This window comes from Photinus pyralis, unplaced genomic scaffold (genome assembly GCF_008802855.1).
Source record: "Photinus pyralis isolate 1611_PpyrPB1 unplaced genomic scaffold, Ppyr1.3 Ppyr1.4_LG9, whole genome shotgun sequence".
Classification (NCBI taxonomy): Eukaryota; Metazoa; Arthropoda; class Insecta; order Coleoptera; family Lampyridae; genus Photinus; species Photinus pyralis.
The window spans coordinates 23,668,250-23,691,721 of NW_022170878.1; the positions used below are offsets into that span (position 1 = coordinate 23,668,250).

General features: G+C 35.3%; 1 protein-coding gene across 1 annotated transcript; it reads left to right on the forward strand.

Annotated features, from left to right (window-relative positions):
• The first annotated feature begins 8,144 nt into the window (after nt 1–8,144).
• On the forward strand, nt 8,145–20,926 carry LOC116180335 (sex-determining region Y protein-like). The gene is made up of 2 exons (XM_031500271.1): nt 8,145–8,744; nt 18,865–20,926. The coding sequence occupies exons 1-2, from the start codon at nt 8,625–8,627 to the stop codon at nt 19,726–19,728; spliced, it is 984 nt and encodes a 327-aa protein (XP_031356131.1). The 5' UTR covers nt 8,145–8,624; the 3' UTR covers nt 19,729–20,926.
• The last annotated feature ends 2,546 nt before the right edge of the window (nt 20,927–23,472 follow it).

Genomic DNA, 23,472 nt, shown 5'->3' on the forward strand with positions numbered 1-23,472 from the left:
TCTGGCACCCTTATTTTAGATTTCCGACCCCAAGTGTCCTATATCAAAATACTCCCCTACGCACCACCTACACGCTCCCAAACGGTGGCAGGTACTATAGGAATCACCCTGTATGTAATTTACATAATAGTGAGGTGGCCATGCAAAAAAAAGACAAGGATCTTTAACTTTATATTAAAATATTAAAATAGAAATAAAAATACGTACGCTTTGTACCTTCGTAGACGATTTTTTATGGTGGCCATTTATGTTAGACCCTCATTATTACTAATACACGTGACATGCTGAATAAACCGGTTTTTTTAATAAACCAGAGTCGCTAGCTGACGATCTTAAACACATAAACTAATAATTTATGACGTGGAGCATACTTAGGTTATGAAACTAAAACAATAAAGGCGAAATATTTACATGACTAGAATGGCTGATTATTTGTGTGGAATAGATATTTAACTTGGAAAGAAAGCATTCGGGAGGTTGTCAAAAGACTTGGTAGATCTGCTGGGTAGAAATATGTAATTTAGAGTGACTCAATGAAAGTCATCGAGTAAAGATGTCTTTTGTTGAGAGAGGGGTTGTTGCAAAATAGTGTACTTCGCAAATTTGGGGGGTAACCATTTTCCTTGGAACAGAAACTATTTAGCCCGTCTGGAAAATAAAAGAGAATTAAAAAGACTGGAAACACTCGGAGGAGGTTGTTAAAAGTAAAATAGAATAAAAAGGTTAGAAATGAGGAAGTATTGAAAAGAGCAGGAGAAGAAAGACAATTGTCAAGCAATATTGGAAAGAAAAAGAGAAACTGGGTAGGCCACGTGTTGAGGGGACATGGAATGTGTAGAGACGTATTTGAGTGATCGGTAGAGACGGAAGGTGGAGGGACACGAGGAAAAAGAAAAAGGAAATGGATTGATGATTTAATTTCCAAAGAAGGAAACCTGTTATGTGAGGATGCAGAGAGAGGCAGTGGACCGGGAGTTGTGGAGGAAGAATGTCGCCTATGAACCTGTCAACTGGTAGGTTAAAAAAATGATGTTGTGAGGTGTTGTTCAGATACATTTTTGTCACCTTAAGGGAATAATTGACTTAGTGTGCTCAGTGGGCGTAGTAATCGTTGGTTATGTATGTATATGCTAATAACTATTCCAAATGGAGTTGAACTGAATTGTAAAAAGACTCTAAATCTCCCTCATACTCGTTTATTATTTAAAGATGGTGTGCTGGTTGCTCATGTTTCGACACTGGCACCTTTAGCATGCTAAACCCTACAAAAAACTTAATCCGCACGGAAAGTTAATGTAAAATCGGCCTCACACCTGATAACGCTTATATGTTATATTAAGGGTTTATCTCGTATATTAATTAATTTTAGGCCAATGTTCAACACCGAGCCAGAAAGTGTGACCATCGTGATCATTCAGAAAATAATAATGTGCAAATAAAAATCTCCGCAAACGGATGATTCACACACAAAATGACCTTTTTTACGCCCATTAAGCCGGCAAGATCGTAAGCGAAATCTACTTACTAACGCCTTCGTTGCAGACAGAAATCTGTTGTTAATTACTTTAATTGTATACGAAATAACTGTAGGTCTTAGCGTTAATTTATCGCCAATTTGATAACGTCTGTTGATTATTTATGTTAAACTTTGTATTATTTTGTTTTTAGCATATTTTTCAACCGAAATTGCGTACGTTTCGTCGTAAATTCGGTTAAATTAGTAACTACCCCTAATAAACTAATTACAGGTAATTTCTCGACGGTAATGAACAGGGTAATGAAGTTTTTAACATTTATTGTAATGTATTAGAAGGGAATCACGCGGATTTGCACCTCCACTGAAAAATTACCATTAGATTTTCTCTACAAATATGGCGGGAAATATGATCGGTATCTGATTGTTAAAATAGACAGATTTATATTAAAAGATGATTTTTCGGTCAGATGTATCGTTTGCCCTTATTTTTTATACAAAACTGCATTCCCAAAAGGAATAGCTACTAATTACCAAAAAAAGAAACGAATCCTTAAATAACTGATCCAAAATTCCGAGTATCCGAACAATTTTGTCACAAACCAAAGATAAAACAAACGACTTAGATCTATACCCGACTTTTTTCTTTTGCGATATTGGAATCTCACATCAGTCGGATCCAGAATCAAAAAGGTATTTTTCCAAATGATACCGCAAGAAACGAAAGGAAAATTTACAATTTATTAAAAATAAAAGTGGTGAAACATTATAACCCCCAACTAGATAATATATATTTTTTGTTGTTGTGTACAAATTGACGAAATACAATTTTGCTATCTGTTGGTCAATTAAGCAATTAGTTCGTTTTAGTTCCATTAAGTTGATAACTACACGCCAATTAAAAGAAAAGCTACGAGACAAGGCATCGGAGATTGTTTAATAAAATTAGCTTTACTACTGTCACAGTTTCGTAACTCAACTCAAATTAACATGTAGATAAAATGCAAATGTGACATAAGCGCTTAGCGGCTTGATATAGGTATGTGTGTCATTTATTAATCGATTTGATCATTGATCGTGTTACAAATCATCGCTCTTTTTGCTGATTAGGGCTAAACGCAAATCACAATTAATTAACAAGGTGGCTTTATGTCAGTGATTAAAAAAAGCTTAATAAATAAAATTTTTAATGGCACAACAGGAACTTTGGATGTTTAGTGTTCAGAAGAACTGGGTTGTGGATTAGCCTGTCAGCTGGCCGCACAAAATTTACAGTATTTGAAAAAAATCGTCAATGCAAAAGACTCACCGATAGTCTCGTTCACTTGGTCGGATTTTACCATTGCTTCCTCTGCCCCTCTAAAAGCTTTTCACTCAATCCCCTTGGTTGAATATCTCCATTCCATTCCATTCCATTAATCTAAAAGTACAAATGGGTATTACTTTACACTCTTTCAAAGATTTTGAAAAAATCATTAACACAGAAGGCTCACCGATAGTCCAGTTCACTTGGTGGAACCATTGCTTCTTATACCATGGATCTAAAAGTAGAAATAAGCATTACATTTAAAAATAAAAAAGATTGATCGATATTTTGGTTCAATTTCTCCAATAGTAGAATGGATCTACTATTTCGCAATCTTGAATTTAATTCGCGAATTCAGTCAAGTTCAATTAAATTGATTCGTGGAATCTCTTTGATTTCATCAAATGATTAATTGATTCGCGGATTTAATTGAATTGATTTAATTATTTCTTTAAAATTAGTCTTTGGTTTTGATCAATTAATTAGTTTTGACCCGCCTTTTAACTAAAAGTGGATAAATTCCAACCTAAGTTATTTTTAAAGTATGTAATTCAAATTTAAAAAAAAAAGGAAAGCGTTCAAGCAAACCAAAAAAAGGGTGCTGTACTTACATATAATGTTTTCCAAGCAGTTGCTGAAAAATAATAAGTGATTACATGGCACCTTCTATCTGAAAACTAAAATTGCTCACGCTCCCCCTTCCCCCATTAAAAATTAAAAACAAAAAGCGTATTTATTAAAGAAAGTTATGATAATGTACAGAAAGTCTCTTTGAAAAATCATTGGTCCAAGAAACTTGTCGATAGTCTCGTTCCCTTTGGTTGAATTTCTCCATTGCTTTTAACCAATCCATTGATCTAAAAGCAGAAATAAGTATTAATTGACAGATTTTGGAAAAATCATTAATTCAAGAGACTCGTCGATAGTCCCTTTGAAAGAATTATTCATCCAAGAGACTTGGCGATAGTCTCGTTCCATTTGGTTGAATTTCTCCATTGCTTCTTAGCCATTCCATTCATCTAAAAGCAGAAATAAGTATTAATTGACAGATTTTGGAAAAATCATCAATTCAAGAGACTCGTCAATAGTCCCTTTGAAAGAATCATTCATCCAAGAGACTTGTCGATAGTCTCGTTCCCTTTGGTTGAATTTCTCCATTGCTTCTTAGCCAATCCATTGATCTAAAAGCAAAAATAAGTATTAATTGACAGATTTTGGAAAAATCATTAATTCAAGAGACTGGTCGATAGTCCCTTTGAAAGAATCATTGATTCAAGAGGCTTGTCGATAGTCTCGTTCCCTTTGGTTGAATTTCCCCATTGTTTCTTAGCCATTCCATTGATCTAAAAGCAGAAATAAGTATTAATTGACAGCATTTTGGAAAAATCATTAATTCAAGAGACTGGTCGATAGTCCTTTTGAAAGAATCATTGATCCAAGAGATTTGTCGATAGTCTCGTTCCTTTTGGTTGAATTTCTCCATTGCTTCTTAGCCAATCCATTGATCTAAAAGCAGAAATAAGTATTAATTGACAGATTTTGGAAAAATCATTAATTCAAGAGACTGGCCGATAGTCCCTTTGAAAGAATCATTGATCCAAGAGACTTGTCGATAGTCTCGTTCCCTTTGGTTCAATTTCTCCATTGCTTCTTAGTCAATCCATTGATCTAAAAGCAGAAATAAGTATTAATTGACAGAATTTTGGAAAAATCATTAATTCAAGAGACTCCTCGATAGTCCCTTTGAAAGAATCATTGATCCAAGAGACTTGTCGATAGTCTCGTTCCCTTTGGTTGAATTTCTCCATTGCTTCTTAGCCAATCCATTGATCTAAAAGCAGAAATAAGTATTAATTGACAGATTTTGGAAAAATCATTAATTCAAGAGACTGGTCGATAGTCCCATTGAAAGAATCATTGATCCAAGAGACTTGTCGATAGTCTCGTTCCCTTTGGTTGAATTTCCCCATTGTTTCTTAGCCATTCCATTGATCTAAAAGCAGAAATAAGTATTAATTGACAGATTTTGGAAAAATCATTAATTCAAGAGACTCGTCGATAGTCCCTTTGAAAGAATTATTCATCCAAGAGACTTGGCGATAGTCTCGTTCCATTTGGTTGAATTTCTCCATTGCTTCTTAGCCATTCCATTCATCTAAAAGCAGAAATAAGTATTAATTGACAGGTTTTGGAATAATCGTTAATTCATGAAATCCTTCGAAAGTCCCTTTGAAAAAATCATCGATCCAAGAGACTTAAAAACATTAATACAAAAACTCGCCGATAGTCTTGTTCCCTCCAGTTGAATTTCTCCATTGCTTCTTAAGCAATTCCATTAATCTCAAAATGAATGTTATTTTAGACTCAATTCACATATTTCGAATCATTAATCAAGATTCAAGAGACTCGGCGAAAGTCTCGTTCCTTTTGGTTGAATTCCTCCATTGCTTCTTACCCTTTCCATCAATCTAAAAGTAAAAATGGGGATTAATTTAATTAATCAGGAATAACTGGATGTATGCAATGATTCATTAGATTCCCAGATTTTGATTCATTTGAATATGCTTGATCGGCGCAAGTTACATTCCAGTAATATGATTCCCCTCGCAAAACGAACTGCCTACGTGTATCGTGCAGGTGCACTTCCGAGATAAGACCGTAAATTATTGAGTAATTATTTCCGGTGTTGATTGAGGAGTCATCTTGCACAGAAGCAAATAAATCGATATTACACATATACTAGGCATTGTTACTTTGAAACCTTAAATTGAAAGATTTTCAAACCTAGTTTTAAATTTTGTTTCAAAATGGAAGCTTGAATATTTTTTCTGCACTGAGTTTTAAAATTGCAACTTTGAATGTTTCAGCTTGAAACTATTCTTCAAATTTTTACTTGCATAATTCCCGCTTAAAATACTTCTTCCAAATTTGGAAATTTCGTTTCATAATTGCAAATTAAAATAATTGAAATATAAAGTTTTAAATTACATATTTGAGGTTTTCTTTAGTGTCGCAACTGGAAACGCTTTCTGTATTCCTATCCTCTGACCTCTTTTGATATTTCTCACTGTTTTAGTCTATCAGATCAAAATGTTTCAAAATTATGAGACAAAAATTATCGATTTGTACAGTCGAGTTTGTGGTTAGTGGTAAACCACTGAGCAAAAATGTGTACACCAGAATTCCCTCGAGAATTCAAAAAGTGTATAAGAATTTCACTTCCACTTCCAAAAAATTACATTGAGTTGCAAAGAATTTCAAAAAGAATTCCAATGAATTCCAGTACGAGAATTTTAAGTTGATATTATAATGTTGACAATATAAAGCGCCACTCAATTTTTAACTTGACTCTCCCCGTAGAAAATTTAGAAGGGTAGTAATAACAGTAAAAATCAATACCTACCACCAGAAATGGTTTATTCTTAATCAATACCAAAAAATAATAATTGTCTTCACAATTGGATAGCACAACACACAACAAAAAATACTGCCCCAAATATAGTCAAAATTATAACTTATGTTACTCACAAATCTTATTAACTTGGAATTGAATTAACAAAAAAGTACAAGTAAAACATTTAAGGCAACTCTTATCTTGGAATAAAGCTAGATGTTGTAATTGTTTGTTGTGGAAAATCGGAAAAATTAATAAAATTATAAATTAGCATTTTAGTAAAAATCACTCGTGCCGTGAAATTATTGAAACAAAAATTCGTCCATCCAGAGCTTACTAGAAAATTACATTCATGTAATTTTTCGGGTTTCCCGAATTGAAAAATAATAATTGAGAGCACGAGCAGACGTAAAATTTTTCACGGTACAAGAAACATATTTACAAATTCGCTCTAAAAAGGAGAAAATATTTGGTTATAAAGAAATTAGCACTGAAATCTTTATGGTGCGCAAACCGTGTATGGCTATGTCTTTAGCCGCAATTACCTACCTAAGAAATTTATTAATTAAATTAGCAGGTCAATCAAGTGTTATTATACTCTTTAATGACAATCAGAGAGGCGTTAAATTTGTCAATGAATCCGAGATCACAGCACATTGACGTACGACATCATTTTGTAAGACAAAACAATTTCAAAAAAGTGGGGGTGTTGAATGCTACCAAAAAACCTTGCTTGTCAGTTGGCAACATTGAATGTAGCAGGGAAGTAGGTGATTTGTGTTTTTTCTAATTTCATGCTTTATCTCTGTTTTAATGTCTTCAATAAATCATGTTTACTGCGTTATAATTAGTAAATTATTCAATAGTTTTGACCATTATCCTGAAAACATGTCAAAATTAACAAATTACTGATTATCGGCACAGTGAGCTAATGCTATATTCAACTGATAAACAATTACATACTCTTTTGCTAATTAGAGATGTAACCAGATTCATTTCTTACGCAAAATACGGTGCAAAAAATTTGTACGAATTTGATGGGGTTGCTACCCAATTAATTTGATCATAACGATTAAATTGTGGTATTAATACACAAATAAGGCAGTATGAAACAACGGTAAAAATTATAAGGCATTCGGAGTTACAAGCCTCTGGAATCAGATGCTTTATCCTCGTAATTGGCTCAATAATTATTTTAAATTTAAAGAAATTAATTAGGAATAGATTGACTTAAAATCGTGATCGTGTTTGACGCATATCCCAAGATACTTTCCATTGTGAAAAGAACCGCTTACGCGTGTAATGTGCAGGTGCAATTATTGAGCAATTGTTTCCGGTATTGATTGAGGAGTCATTTCCCACAGAAGTGTTATAAATCGATATTATGACGCATTATCCCAAAAAGATGTCAAAATGTACCAATTACTGGGCTAATTACCCTTTCGCTAATTAGTAACCAGGTTATTTTGCTTACGCAAAAATTCCAATAAAAAATAAAGTAGGATGAACAGAACATGACAAACTTAACTGATAAACATAAAACGGCATGGTAAACACTTGAGATAAGCATATCGGCAAGTCGGAGTCGAGCAGTCTACATTTCAAGGATACGTAGAAAAAACGCGTTTTTTTTAAATAATTGCCGCCACACAAAAAGTGCTTTGATGGAAGCGCGGTCATTAAAACTATTTCAGTTCTGAGAAATTATGTGATCATAATATTTCAAAATGCAAATCGGTTGCTTAACCCATAATTAAATCGTTTGATTTTATTAAACAATGACAATTAGTCATCGTTATCACCAAGGCCTAAAAAATTCACCTTGAAGTCGTAATGTGTATCAATTTCCCTAGGCGAATGTGGAACGCTGACGATTAAAGCCTGCTTGGTGCTGCCACCGTTGGGCTTTTCCAGAACTTTGGCCTTAGTAATCGAGTTCATCTCGCGACCAGTTTATTCGTCATCGCGCTGTAGAGGAGTTTATGTCGGTCTCGCTGAAAATACATCGCGCGGTTTTGCGAAAGTGAGTCGCGAAAAGCTTTCGTTTTCATTTTGGGAGGAAAACGTGCGAATTTTGGAGTGCCGAGGTTTGCTGCTCCAATCGTGGAAAACCCCTCAAAATTTGAATTAACGTACCCAAAAAAGTTTTATTAAAAAATAAGTTAATATTGGATTTTATCAGCTGTATATAACTTTGCGCAGTAGCTCCCCACTACTACATCGAGGGGTGGGGGTTCAACAGCTGAGCATCGGATACAAACCTAAAACACAAGTTTGCTGGTGTCAGTCGCGTTGTTATCGTTCTTACGTTGGCAATCGATATGCTAAGAAAATTGAGGTGCTAAAGGCGCTTGCGAACTTAGTAGCAATTTTAGACTTGAAACTTTTTAAGGTGACTTTAGAACAATTTTGTGAAAAAGTGAGTGTTGTTCTCTCATACTGTGGATACGATGGTGCCACAACAGAATTTGGATGATAGATCGGATAGTCCAACTAGCAGCGGACTTCCAGTTTTTGGTTCTCTACTGATTGACAAAAATTCGGCAACACCCTACTCTGATGCAACTCAGGTAGGAATTTTGCACGAATTTTTCTCCTCCCCCAAGTGCAGCGAGTGAAATTATCGTGAAACAAATTTTTCTCCGAAAATTTGGAAAATACGATTACTCCTCTCTAACATTGACCTTCGAGCGCGATCGCGAAAAATGCTTTGGACACTTGCCCATTTCTCTCCCGAAAAAATTACCGGATATTATTTACAATGTCAAAACACTCCTTGTCGCAAATATGGGAATGCGAAATTTCCGAAAGTCGTCGTGTGCGTAAATTTTCATTCGTGTCTTACTTTTCCAGAAGACTTGCCAAGTTTTCGCACGCGTGCCTTTCAGGCGAACAGAATGAAATGACGGCAATTTTCTTATCCGATTCGAGATTAAATGGAACGAACGCGGGATGTGTTTTGGATATTCGCAAAGGACGTGACTTACGAAATTTTGAAAGCTCATCGCGAAATTTCGCATTTTGAGTTTGAGGGGGAAAAAACGTGGACGGGAGATAAATGCGCGTTTCTCCAAGTTCGTAGAAATTCAGATTAAACTCGTGGAAATTTTAATGTAGTACGCCACCGGTTCCTAACTTTAGCCTGTTCGAAAGTGATTAATTACCTCGGAAAGATCAACAAGCGCAGATGCCAAAAGCGCTTTTCAAAACCATACGTGGAGAAAATTTTTTCAGTTCAGTCTAAAATTGACCATCTACGTGAACTTGGTGGATTATTTCTCACGTTTATATTAATAATAAAAAACCGGTTATGATTTGTTGTATTTTTTAATTACACATTCTAAAGCAGTAGTATGACAGCGATCAGCTGAGGTGTTTGGCTCTGTTCAAGGTCTATGAGTCAGTATGTACGAGCGCACTCTCACTAGTGGAGATATATACACAGCTGTCGTAAAAATTTAGTACTTTTAACCTTTAGCGCCCGGAACCGCTGTTTGGAATGACATTGAAACATAAATTACAATTTACCGAATCGTATCGATAAAACAAACTTGTTGAAAGTCGGGAACGATTTTGGTGCAAGTGCGACGCTTGCGAAATCGAAATGATCGCGGCCTACTTAAAATTGCCTCGCGCAATGGACTATAGATTAGATACCTTTACCTCGGAAAATGGAAAACTGATTTACAGCGAGCAAGGTCGGAAATGATGAAATAGTCGATTGTGATTGATTGGCGTTTACCGTCGCAGGGATGCGTTATTTAGCCGTAATTAGCGATACAATCGAAATTCATGGTATTCATTATCTGTACGGTAGAGTTCATCGGCACTTCTCCATTTGCGGTTTAATGTCGCGGAGATACTAAATTGCGATTAGATACCGTATACGCTTCCGTCACAGTTTTCAAAACAGAAAAATATACCGGGAGACCTTAAAAATTTGGAAGAGTTCGGACACGTGTTTTGAAGGTTGCTTAATGCAGTTGCAGCTTACGCAATCTCGGTGATGCTATAAGGAAAAGTAAAAACAAGTTCTCACGATTTGACGTAAAAAAAGGTTACATTGAGCGCCTTCCTGTTTGTAGATGAATAACGAATGGGGTAGGATCATTAGTGCGCTCGCATTAATCTAGATAAATTAGATTTTAAAATATAATTACATAGGAAGTCGGCTTAATAAGCTATCAACATCGATTTGTACTAGCGCCTTAACGGTAAGGTTAGGTTCTCATCAATCAATAGTCTGGAAAGAATCGGTAATAACCTCGGCTTCAGCCAGCATCGTCTCGGAAGAACTGGTTTTTGACAATAAATCTAGTGCGCCACGAGAAACAACAGCACGACCGAGCGAGGTGCATCTCGGCAGGTCATGAGGTTCATGGACTACTAGATCACCGTAAAAACTCCACTTTTTTTTCTTTCGAACAGAAAACCGACCTTATGGTAATTCCATTCGGCAAAGTAATATATTGTAATTTGTTCTGCTCTGCATGTTCTCTTGTTTGTTGCGTAATAATGAATGCACGCGCACTTTCGCTTTAACGAAATAGCTCCACCACCACAGAAATTGACTTAGGAAAAATCTAATGGGCGCGTGGATAACATGCAGTGGAAAACCTCGATGGGCGTTTTATCTTCAGTAGGCTTCGTAATTGAAGTCACTTATAATATTTATGTACAATGCGTTTGTTGTTGCCCTTGATATCTCGCTTGGTCTTAATAGAAACTTTCAAGGCGATTCGGTTTTGCAAAGCTTCCCGATTTGAAACGTTTCAAGTACGCGCATTTGATCTACAATTAATTACCGTCGGTGGAAGGCGAAATTTCGTCATTTCGCTTTTTCGGACAAGTACGTACTTATTACGTATCCGCGCGCGCTGCCGGAAGTAGTAGTGATACCATCTTGAAGGCTAAACGAATATTGCCTTGGCGAACGAGGAAACGTCGCGACCTTATTTTGCAAAAGGACCATTTTTCGCGTATTAAGTACTCTTCACTTTCATTTCATGAAATTCAAGGTGTCGGGTCCCCACCTGGGGCTTGAGCAAGTGATTTTCCTCGACGATTGCAGATGATATCAAAGCTTTGCGTAAATTCTCTGATCCGAGACAAATCAGCGTAATTATCAAAGTAGGCCAAGGTGCGAGTTTAATTAAAATATTTCGCAATGGTAGAAAATTAAGTGTATTTAAGATATTAATATCTTCCAGGTGCAAATATGGCATATTAAGCCGTTCAGTCTACTGCGAATGGCAACGTGAGATGCAACACAATATCGCGTAACCTTGCGCGCCTCTAAGTCATTATCATGTATAAGTTACCCGGTTTACTTAATAATAAGTTGTCAGTACCATATTAGCGTTCTCGCATGATTATTTGCAAATCCATTAAACGGCCACAATGCCAAGCGGTTTCTAATAATACTCCGGCGTGAAAATCGCGGCGGTGTTGCAATTTAATTAATTTAACTTTAATTATTATTTTCATCATTGCACCATTACCACACGTAATCTTGCAATAGGCAAGGTGAGAAATAGATCATTCTGTAATCAGTATATCCGTAAATAATCACGAAGTTTGTAACGTAAATTAATCGATACAGCCCGTCTGGACACTTTTTTAAGGCACTAGTAGGAAAGTGTAGCCGCACAAATTCAATATAGCTAAATTACACGTTTTCCTTTTGTTTGATCGACTTGAGGCCACGAAACGCTATGATTATAAAACTTTATTTACTTAGTGAATCACATTTCCAGAACTCGGAAATAGCTAATGTTCTACATTTCTAAGGTAATCGGAAAAGTTACACCTTAGCAATAGTTTGACATCGACGATTAATCAAAAATACAAACAAATATTTCTCGGGTGTCAATTATTTATATGGCCGAGCAAAATTTATGCAAATCAAAGCGATAGTTGATAGTTTGACTTCGAAATTATTAACAAGTTTAACGTTCTTTTTAAATAAAAGAGCATAACTATAGTTCTTTTATTTACCCTTATTGTACAATATTGTTTGCTAAGTACTCAAACATTATTAAATGTAGATAAGGCATAAAAATCCCTCGGAAAATCCTATACGGAATGTCTCTACCTAACGTTAATAAATTTTTAAAAATTTGAGAATTTTCTAGTTTTTTTAAATACTTAGTATCTCGCTTAATATATAAAAATATTTATTTATTTTTAGACTTTATTTTTATAGGGTGATCGGAAATTGAAAATTTCTGTTACAAAATGTCGCAAAGAAAATGTGTTCTATCGTAAATTTTTCATATTTTTTTTAATTTCCGGAGAACTTTCGGTCCAATTTCTACAGAAACTGAGCGATAAAAATTGCGAGGACAATGTCGCTTCGGAAATGGAAATTTGGCTGAAACTTAAAAATCCCTAATCACTGTTTAAAAAAAATTTATGAAGTGAAGGATATTCCTGAAATGCTGAAGTGTTGCAGACGTATGGGAAGTGACTACTTCTTTCTGTCTTACACAATTCAATTGAATCTCTCTTAAAATTAATAAAACATCGTTTGACTCAATACACGAACATATCGGCTTCGCTACATTACAAACTTTTGAGTTTCTATAATGACAGGCAGACCGACATCATCGAGATTTTGTGTGATTCAGATCTGGTGCTTCAAGCGTGTATTTCCGTCAAAAAAGTAGGGGGTGATTTTTTATCCCAGCGTAGTACCTCATTGACTTTCTTTACAATGATAAAAAGTACACGAAATTACGTTTAAAATGTGAATTTCAGACACATCGACGATTTTAATGCGATATTTCCATTCAAATGCGCGTTAAAAAGATCGCCATTCCGCATAGCGTCTCGTTACGGATGAGATGAATACTTGAAACGCCATGTGACGGAGCGAATTGTAACGGATGAGATTAATTTAGTACCGTGCAAAACATACAGTCGTAGCGAGCGATAAAAAATACTCACTTCAAAAGTATTTTATGAATTTCAGACAATTATATAAAAATCAATAAAAAGTAAGCCACATAAACCTAATCCATAGCTTCTAAAAAGACTTAGAATTTCATGAATTCCAAAATAATTTGATGACCTTTTTAAGAATCCCATGAACTCTTTAAGAAATCCATTAATTCCAAAATAAATCCCGAAATTTCAAAATAAATTCATGCTTAATAATAATAATAGGCTAGCTAAACATGATATTAACTACCTACATATTCTAATGAATAAAAAAAAAGCATGTTAGCTCAAAGGGGCGAAAGTTCAGACTGGTGGGCACCCAAGAGGGTACCACACTGTCTGTTCTACCACTTAACCCCAACTTTCCAAAAGAGATCCATGCTTTCCAAAAGAAATTCATGAATTCCAAAATAAATCCATGCGTTCCAAAATTCGAGTCCAAAATAATGCCATGCATTCCAAAATAAATCCATGAATTCCAAAAGAAATCCATGAATTCCAAAAGAAATCCATGAATTCCAAAAGAAATCCATGAATTCCAAAAGAAATCCATGAATTCCAAAATAATTTCATGAACTTTTTAAGAATCCCATGAACTCTAAGAAATCCATGCATTTCAAAAGAAATCCATGAATTCCAAAATAGATCCATGCGTTCCAAAATAATGCCATGCATTCCAAAATAAATCCATGAATTTCAAAATAAATCCATGAATTCCAAAAGAAATCCATGAATTCCAAAATATTTCCATGAACTTTTTAAGAATCGCATGAACTTTTTAAGAAATCCATGAATTCCAAAATAAATCCATGCGTTCCAAAATCGAGTCCAAAATAATGCCATGCATTCCAAAATAAATCCATGAATTCCAAAATAAATCCCGGAGTTTCAAAATAAATCCATGCTTTCCAAAATAAATCCATGAATTCCAAAATAAATCCATGCGTTCCAAAATAATGCCATGAATTCAAAAAGAAATCCCGGAATTTCAAAATAAATCCATGACTTCCAAAAGAAATCCATGAATTCCAAAATAAACCCATGTATTCCAAAGTAATTCCATCCATTTCAAAATAAATCCATGATTTCAAAATAATTCCATGATTTTCAATAGAAATCCGTGAATTCCAAAATAATTTCATGAACTTTTTAAGAATCCCGTGAACTCTTTAAGAAATTCATGAATTGTAAACTTTAATTTTATTTTGTATTGTGCGATTGTAAAATTGCATAAAAGTAAAAGTCGTTTTTGAACCATTGGTCCTTCGAGCCGGATCTGAACCAGCGACTTATGGATCCAGAACACATAAACCTCGACATAAACTCGATTAAAACTAAAAATATGCGATACGTTTTAGGTCTTTAGGTTTTGAATACGACAAGTACTAAAAAAACATGCGAAACAAGTATTCGATTTCTGTGTGAAGTTAGCAATAACCGGTCAGCATGGCTATTTCATGTGAAGTTAGCAATAGCAGTGCACAAGTAAAAAAATTGATATTAGATCTAATCATATCAACCCTTAAATAACGTCATTTAACACAGGTAATACGGTCCAATTAAGCGTGTTTTGGCACTATTATTCTTATTGAATCTCGCAATTGAGTTGAAGTCTACACATAAACCGTCCATAAAAGATACACTTAAGCTTCATTTTTTTAAAAATAATTTGCAAAATTAATCGTTTTCTAGGTATACAAAGCGAGGTGTTGGTTAACGGCTTAACTGACGGCCTAGGTTGTTCATGATTTTTCTGTCAGTCCGCCTCTGTACATAATAACTCGCGAACGGATTCGAATTTTCCAATTCTGTTGAAATTATTTTGATGCGATTTCCGGTCGTGAAATAATAAATGTGGAAAACATTTGACATTTCTCGCATTTTAAACGAAATTGAAATCGGTATCGGCCTAAAACGCCAGATCGGTCGCTTCCTAGTGGACAACCATCAAATCTTGCATTTGAATCAACACATATAAACACTTAAGTAAGGTCCATAAAATATGCACTTCATTTTTGTGGGTATCATTTTCAAACTTAGCCGTTTTCCTTGAATGTACGAAGTGAAAGACAACCCCAATTGAGGGGTGTTTGGGCACTAGATATACCCAATCTTGCAATTAATAATAAATCTGCACATATCAACTCTTAAATAACCTCAATAACATTACACAGGTAAGTTCAATTCAAAGGTGTTTGGGCACTAAATGTATACATACAGTGAGAGGCTAAAATATGGAACAAGTTCATTTAAAAATCAGGTGTTAGGTTTTTAAAAAAATGCTCGCACACGTCTATCATAATTTTTTCTTGCACTTTTTATATTAAAGAGAAAATATATAGGGTGCGCCAAAAGGCAGGCTTTGATGCCAAAGTATTTTTTAAACATTTTCGAATTATCCGTAAAACACAGAACTCGAAAATGGACTTTTAAGAAATACTGTTCCATTAAAAAAATTAACTTTGGTAAAAATCGCACCCTGTGATTTTCTCTATAGTGCAAAAAATGCGAAAGAGAAAATTATGTTAAGAGTGAGCGAGCATTTTTTTAAACCCAACATTTGATTTTTAAATTAATTAGTTCCATATTTTAGCCGCTCACTGTATATCAAATCTGGCAGTCGCCTTAGGAAGTTCAAGTTTGAATATGATTTCCCAGCAACTCTTTTTCAATCGCACAGTATATTAAATCTGGCACCTTACACATAATATTGTAAAATTCCTGTAATTTATTTAACGTTGCGCATTTCTGGAACTTTTGAGAATATTCGGGAGCTTTTGAGAATCTTTTAAGAATTTTGAGAGTTGGGCATTAGGTTATTTTGTAGGTTTACTCAATTTTTTTAATATGCAAAGTTATACAGAAGTAGAAGGATAACGCGTTTGCTATTTACGAATGGGTGGCGTCGACGTTTTTTTGCATCCAATTGCTCAACCCTTCTGCAGAAATCATTTTGTCTCTGCGACCTTGTAAAATCGGGGTTTGGTCGATTAGGTAATTTCGGAAATGGTGTGGTAGAGTACTAAAAAATTCCGGTATGCGAATATTCGATCTTAGAAACGCGAATAACTCGCTTGAAAATATTCAACACGAATATCAACCCTTAAATACTGTCCAGACAATCGATTTAGGCAGCATTTTGTGAAATAATTGCCAAACTTCGTCGTTTTCGTACGAACAAGTTCAATTTGGGGATATTTGGACAACGAATATATCGAGCCTTTCAATCCCATATCAACCCTTAAATAACGTTCATAAAATGTATACATATAATCCTCATGTTTTTGTGAAGCAAAGTAGATCTTATTTAACCTCGTATTTAACCATTCCGGAAAATAAGCTAACTGAATTAAAATGATAAAAACAATCTCTATGCCAACATAGATCATTAATCTCCGCCGGATAAGTAATTATGAAAATTGATAGAAAAACCTGTTAATTATTACAAGTTATTAGCAATAAAATCGCTAAAAGTAAAAAAAAATGATTAATATTAGCAGTAGATAGGAAAAACACTTCGAGTTTTACAGTAGAATAAAGTTTGGTAATGTATAAGAAGCTTGGGAAAAATTGGAAAGGTTTTGAAAATTTGTGGGATTTTCATCAGATGCCCTTATACGCTCATTATAGATTTTCCCTTTAACGCGCGGATTTTGTGGACTTAGTGCATGCTTTAATCACGGATGAGTCGTTTATGTACAAAGATGATGGATCTTTACACCTTGTAGTGATTTTTTCTGGGTCCCCGAATACAAATTCGCTACTACAAACTTCTAAAATTTGAAACGAGGCCGAGGGATATTTTAAAAAATAAACACGAAATATATCGACAGGACTGCCAAATGCGGTTATATTTGAGGGAGGAAGTTTCTTTTTTGTTAACAAGGTCTTTTATCCTATGGTCTCAAAGCTCAAAGCATGAATAGCAAATAATCAAAGTCGTCGCATCCTAAACAACTGAAAATAGCTTCCTTTCGTATCACGTCTAACTTTTCTGTCATGACGATGAAGATCAACCGATTGACATCCGCCACACGCGCGACCTTTCCACGCGCACGTGTAAAGTGTAAATAATAAATACATTTTTTTAAACATATTTTCTTGGGGGATACTGAACGTCGTTTTGATAGTAGCGTTTTGCCAATTCTCTACACATTTTCAATGACGTTTTCGAAAATAAACGGAGTTCATTTTTATGCGGATGCACTTGATGTAAATTGATTATTTAAAACGAAGCTTTATTTCCAATTGGAAAAAGCCCGAGACCTTGTATCTTTTCCCGTATTTTCTCGAGCTAATGAGGAGAGGGAGCAGTTATTGTAAAAAAAAACCACACGTAATTGATTAAATTTGTAAGCCTGCGTGGCACCGAAATTTTCAGGAAAGCTCTTTTTCACTAATGCCTCTGTTTGAAAAACTGCAAGTTGCGAACGACTTTATTGTGTTAAACAACGGTTTCATATAAAAGCTTTTAAAGCTTTGTTTGACATAAACAATGAAATTTCAATCCACGATGCAGGATTTTGTTTCGAGTCCGTTTTAATGGAGTTAGTCCGGATTGGCCTTCCATTTCCAATTCACACATCTCTCCGCTACACTATTTAAAACAAGAATTGAACGTTTTCGAAAAAAAATGACTGGAGAATGGTATTTCATGAACTGCTCCCCAAATTAATAATCAAAAAGGTACCAATTATAATAAATTTATCCAAATAAGTGATTCTTGCATGTTTTACCTCCATTACGTTCGCTTTTCCCCCTTCAAAAAAACATTTGAATCATTGAATATCGATTCATACTCCAAATTAAATCCGGAATTTAATATAACTCGACAAGCCATAAAAATATAGTAAAGCTCATGTAATAACTTAATCAGGCCGAATCTCCATTATAAATTTGAAATTACGTCAAACGTGAAGGCGTTCGTGACTCGAGCTATAAATTCGTTACGATATCTACATGAGCATATAATTCGAAAACACGAATTTCTCCCAGGAAAATTAAGAATTGTCTTTCGAGGCATTACCGGATCACGATTGTTCCCCCGCCGTCATCAATCAATACTTGGTTTTTTCCCCCCCAACATTAGAATAATTAATGGTATGCATACTTGGGCTCCATTAAAGCAAACGAGAGATACTTAGAGACGTTTTTATAGGTGAAATGCATTTCTCTGGAGTGCTTTCTGTCGCGTTGGCAGAAGGTGCCAATTTGTCATAGAATTTTCCATTAATTTTTTGTGGTCCTCGGAATGACCCTTTTTACGTACGAAATAAAGTTTTTTTTTCGATCGAATGGGCGAGCCTTACACTGGAAATGTATTGACAAGCGCTGTTTATTTTTATCACCTTTGCTACTTCAAAACGTATCATTTAAACGTCATTTATTTAGACACGCGTATTTACTCGAATGTTACGACCAAAATTCTCAGTCATCACGCACTTTGCGTTTATACAAACTCGATACAGAGGAATAAACTTGCGTGTGGGAGAATGTATTTAAAGGAAATTTCGATTCGGGGCAGAATACAACTAGTGAGAAATAAAAGTTTTACGCTTTGTTTAATTAGGCAGAGTGGTTGGCACGGCTTTTATATGGAAGCTCTTGGTGTTTTTGGAACAGCCTGCGATATCACGATAATGGAATTCGTTAATCTTTTATTTCCCTTCGTATTTAACCTCCCTTTTTTTATACCTACGTACGTGGTCAAGCTGTAAGCTCGCTAATTAATGTTTTCCATTGTTACAGACTAAGAAGAATAATCCCAATCACATAAAGAGGCCAATGAACGCGTTTATGGTATGGTCCCAGATTGAACGTAGAAAAATTTGCGAATTACAACCCGATATGCACAATGCGGAAATTTCGAAGAGATTAGGACGCCGTTGGAAGCAGCTGAACGACGAAGATCGCCAGCCTTTCATCGAAGAGGCGGAGAGACTACGCCAGCTGCACCAGAAAGAGTACCCAGATTACAAGTACCGACCTAGGAAGAAAACCGCGAAACCCGCACCCAAGGGGGCGTCCTCGTCGAAAAAATCCAAAAAGAATTCCTCAAAATTACACAGGAATGACAGCAATAACAATAATTCTTTGACTGAAAAGAAGTATATTCCATTGAGGCGCGGTAGCACGTCAGACATAGCATCGAAATTAAAAGACAGACTAGGTTTGGGTAGGCAACCAATAGTCAAACCCGCCACAATAACGACAACCCTTCCTCCCGTTAGCTTCCTCGCCACCCACGCTAAAGTTCCATCCAGTCCGACCTGCGACACTCCCGACTCCCCTGAAAGTGCGACGTTGTACGACGACTCCCTACTTGGAATGGACACGGACGTCAGTCGAGTATGTTCGTTACAAGGTTACAATATAAAAGAAGAGCCCGACGAGAAGATGCACGTTCAAGATGCAACTTTAGCAGACTTAGATACAATTACCGATCTCTTGCAAGTGGAGGGTGAGTTTAATTTAGATGTACTCGATGACATCGACACTTTTGAAACGGCGTCAAACAGTTCCGGTTCACATTTGGACTTCTCGTGTCCGCCCGACGTTACGATGATGTTAACGAGCGTTTGGCCCGACCAAACTTTGTTTACGAATTGTTGAAGGGAGATTTAAAAGACTGTCGTCGATTTTGATTCGCGTGTGTTATCACGTATACCGCACTAAGTGCAGTCCAGTGCAGTCATGGCGCGCGCGTTTGTTGATTTGTTTACTGTTCAACTGTTGAACATGGTTCGCCTACGTCATGGCTGTACCCAACGTCATTAATTAACCCCTTATGATGATCTCATTTTGCGTTTTTTTTTTGTATTTATCATGGTAGCGCAGTCTCATTTGTCAGTCACCATACGTATTATTGTATAATTCCCGGATTCAACCAGTTGTTAGTGCCTAGTTCAGTATGTCGGACCTTAGTCGCGCGGTCCTTACTTTTGACACATCTACACCCCTCCCACAAACTAGGAAGGGACACAAAATCAGGCTGTGATTCATCTTTTTTGATGACCAATTTAAGTTGTGAAGCCCGTAGTCTGACGGTTTTCTGCTTACAAATAAGTTTGGGCACACGAAAAGGGCACCGCTCGAGTCAGCCGACCGGTGCATTACGATTGTCTCAGATTTACTGCCAAACGCGGACGCTTCGTCTCACATTCATAACCTTAAAATTCATCGTATGATAAGTTTTTATTAAATATGTTACTCATATATATTTCGTTCGTCCAGAGAAAAATCCAAAAAAAAGTACTTAAATTATGCATCGTATCTAAGTCTCTTCAGCTGTAAAGTTTAAGCACTGTGGGTCGTTAGAGTAGGGAATCGATATTAAGAGATTAAGATATCCAGTAGGGTTAGGATTGTTTGTGCTGCTACAAATTTGTGGGCATTCGGTTATTTTGTTATCCACGTGTTTATGTTACATGTAAATACTTGTTTTTAGTTTTTATATATCGTTATATTTTGTTCCCGGAAACTGTCGAATTTTTCAATAACATCAAAAAGGAAAGAGGAAAATTTAGTAATTAACAATATACGCTTAATTGAGTTGAACGTTTTTGAAAGTCAATGCACAAACTTATTAAATAATAAAATAGCGTATAAAACGTTTTTTGAAATTTATAACTATAGAGTAGCGAGCAACATCGATATTCTTATATTACGATATTGAGGCGCGACCAGCGTCCCTAAGTGTGCTTTCAATGTACTAGAGTATAACTTTATGATAATATTAAAGTTTTTAGAATTACATCGGACTGTCCGTATATTTAAGAGTTTTCGAATTTTAAAATTTTATGAGGCCTGGTACAGTATGAAATGTAGATTAACATATTCGGTGTATTTTTGTACCCAATATTTGTTTATCCCGGCACGGGCGTGGAGCTAATTTCGGTGGACGCGTTGCTGACTGACTTAGAGGTAGAATTGTAATAATATATGTTTTCATTGTCAATAAGGAAACTTTTCTTTTGCTACACTTCTGTTCAACGCCGGTCCTATTTTTGGGCTCCGCGTCCGGTCCGTTCGGTTTGTACATAACTGTAAAAAAATTTGCTCATGTAAAGATTATATTGTTTTGTTATATTGTACTGTTTATTCGATCAGTTTTTGATTATTGCAATAAATATCGACGAAAATTTGGAGATCGGCATCGAGTTGAAGGGTTTGATTTGCTGATCCGTTCTTTGTCACAAACCATTCAGCTCGTTCTCGAGATGTCGCATCAATCATAGCATTCAGTTTGTCATTGTTGGTGTTATTTTCATTCTGGCGGACGATTTAAAAGATAAAGTTAGCAATATTTTTGCATAATACCTTGATGTACCATAATCCCCCAACGACATATTTGTAAATCCTTTGTATTATATTCATATAACTATATTACAGTTATTATTATAATAGTGTGTACATTTTGTATTGTAGTTGCTGTTTATAAATATATTATTATATGGCCAACAATAAATTGATTTTTTAAAATTATACAGATTTCATTTTTAATTTCCCCACCCCCTGTGCAACGGAATAATAACGGCGTAAGTGACAGTTCCACGTCTGACTAAGTTTTCCGCCAGCAACAAAGTTTCAAGCACGGTTAATATTGATTTATCGCTGGAAATTAATATAGAAGTTGAAAAGTACTTCTAAAGGTCGTAACAATCGCATTTAAATTTTTTAAATCGTAAATTACACTAATCTCAACCTTGCACTTCAAATTTAAATAATTTCAGCCTTACAGAGAGCACTTGCAGACATAAAAAAAGGTAATAGCCTTTTAGTGTTGTCAACCGCTTAACTAAATTACTTTTTGTGACCGCGTATATAATATACCTACCAATTTGCATATGAACCTGATAATCAATTCGCGAGCTGAGTGCATTTTTATTGATTACTTTCGCATGACTTCGGTCTTATTCAAATAATTAATATGCAAAATACGTTTTAAACGATGAACAAACTTTTTCCGGTCCGAAATTGATTCAACCCGTTTCCACGATTTTGTGCTTCGGAATCGATTATGTCTACTGCGAGCTAACCGACGTTTATTCAAATTAAGAGACGTACCTACTAAAGGCGAGGTAAGTAAACGAAAATTCGAGTGGGAATTTGACTCGATTTCGTTATGGGGTTGATTTAACTTTCCGTTACGATTAATAGAAATTCAAAGTTATTTGTCCAAAATAAAAAATGTTATTTGGGTAGGGGGGAGCAGTATCATTTTCTTTAAGTCAGAATTGGCCTTTAATAAAAAATAGGCGCCTTCAATACTTATCATTGTGGGTCTGACTTTCATCCCACTCGCTCTTTTTTTGATTTTTTATAGTTCATAATTTACTCCACATTCTGATAACGCGATCAGACCCAAAAACTAAAACACGTGCAGCAAATTGAAAGCGTAATAAACCAAGCAAGAAAATCAGTAAGAAGAAGTGAAAGCTCTCAGGTTTAAGATTTGTAAGAAGTACATTTTTGTAAAAGTTAAATAGGTAAGTATGGAGCTATGGACCTTGTTCTTGCAATTAAGTCCAGATCCAATAGATATCGAAAGGTATGCTGGCCTATTCTTGGACACCTTCGGAAGCGAGTGGGGAAACACATACTTAATAGGATAGAATTAGCGGATTTAGATAAGTTTTTTGGTATGCTCTTTTTGAATTTGCAAAAATATCTTCCATAAGTTGAAAACATCTGCAAAATTTGGTATCATGGTGTATATACTGCAATTTTTTAAAGTTTGGTCGAGATCGGATTTTTTCGAACCAGAGGTCCACCATTTTAATAATAATAATAACAATATTTATTTGATCTCGATTACCGTAATTTAGCATATCAATAAAAATACACATAAGCAAAGATTAATAAAAAAACTAAATGGACATACCAAAAAACGTAGGTAAAGCCGCAAGTTCCAAGAAAAAAAATGCATATTTTAATCAGAACCTTTTTTGGCATTTAATTGACACACCCTGTTTTAATAGTTAACGGTTCCACAGCGAGTGGCTATAGCATATTATGCATACGTAGATTAGTATTTTGTACAGGGTGTCGCCATTTCTATCTCTCTACTGGAAAAACTTACCTGTCGCACTATTGGGAACCAGTTCTTGGATTTTCTGCTCTATTTTCCAAAAAAACGTGGATCTATCTTACATAGCTATACACGGCAATTTCGAAAAATGGCCCAATTGATTTCTGCAAAATATCTCACGGGTTTTTGAAAATGTCCAAAAAACAAAAGAAATAGAATTTTAAATTTTAGGTTTTTTACTTTCATCTATATCTATGAATTTGAAAAAGCAGTCGAAAACCGGGTAATATGGGAAAAACTCGATTATAACTAGCGTTTTACTATAT

Coding starts and splice junctions, on each gene's coding strand:
- LOC116180335 (XM_031500271.1), top strand. CDS start 8,625: ATGGTGCCACAACAGAATTTGGATGATAGATCGGATAGTCCAACTAGC. Junction 8,745..18,864: donor CCTACTCTGATGCAACTCAG/GTAGGAATTTTG, acceptor CCATTGTTACAG/ACTAAGAAGAATAATCCCAA.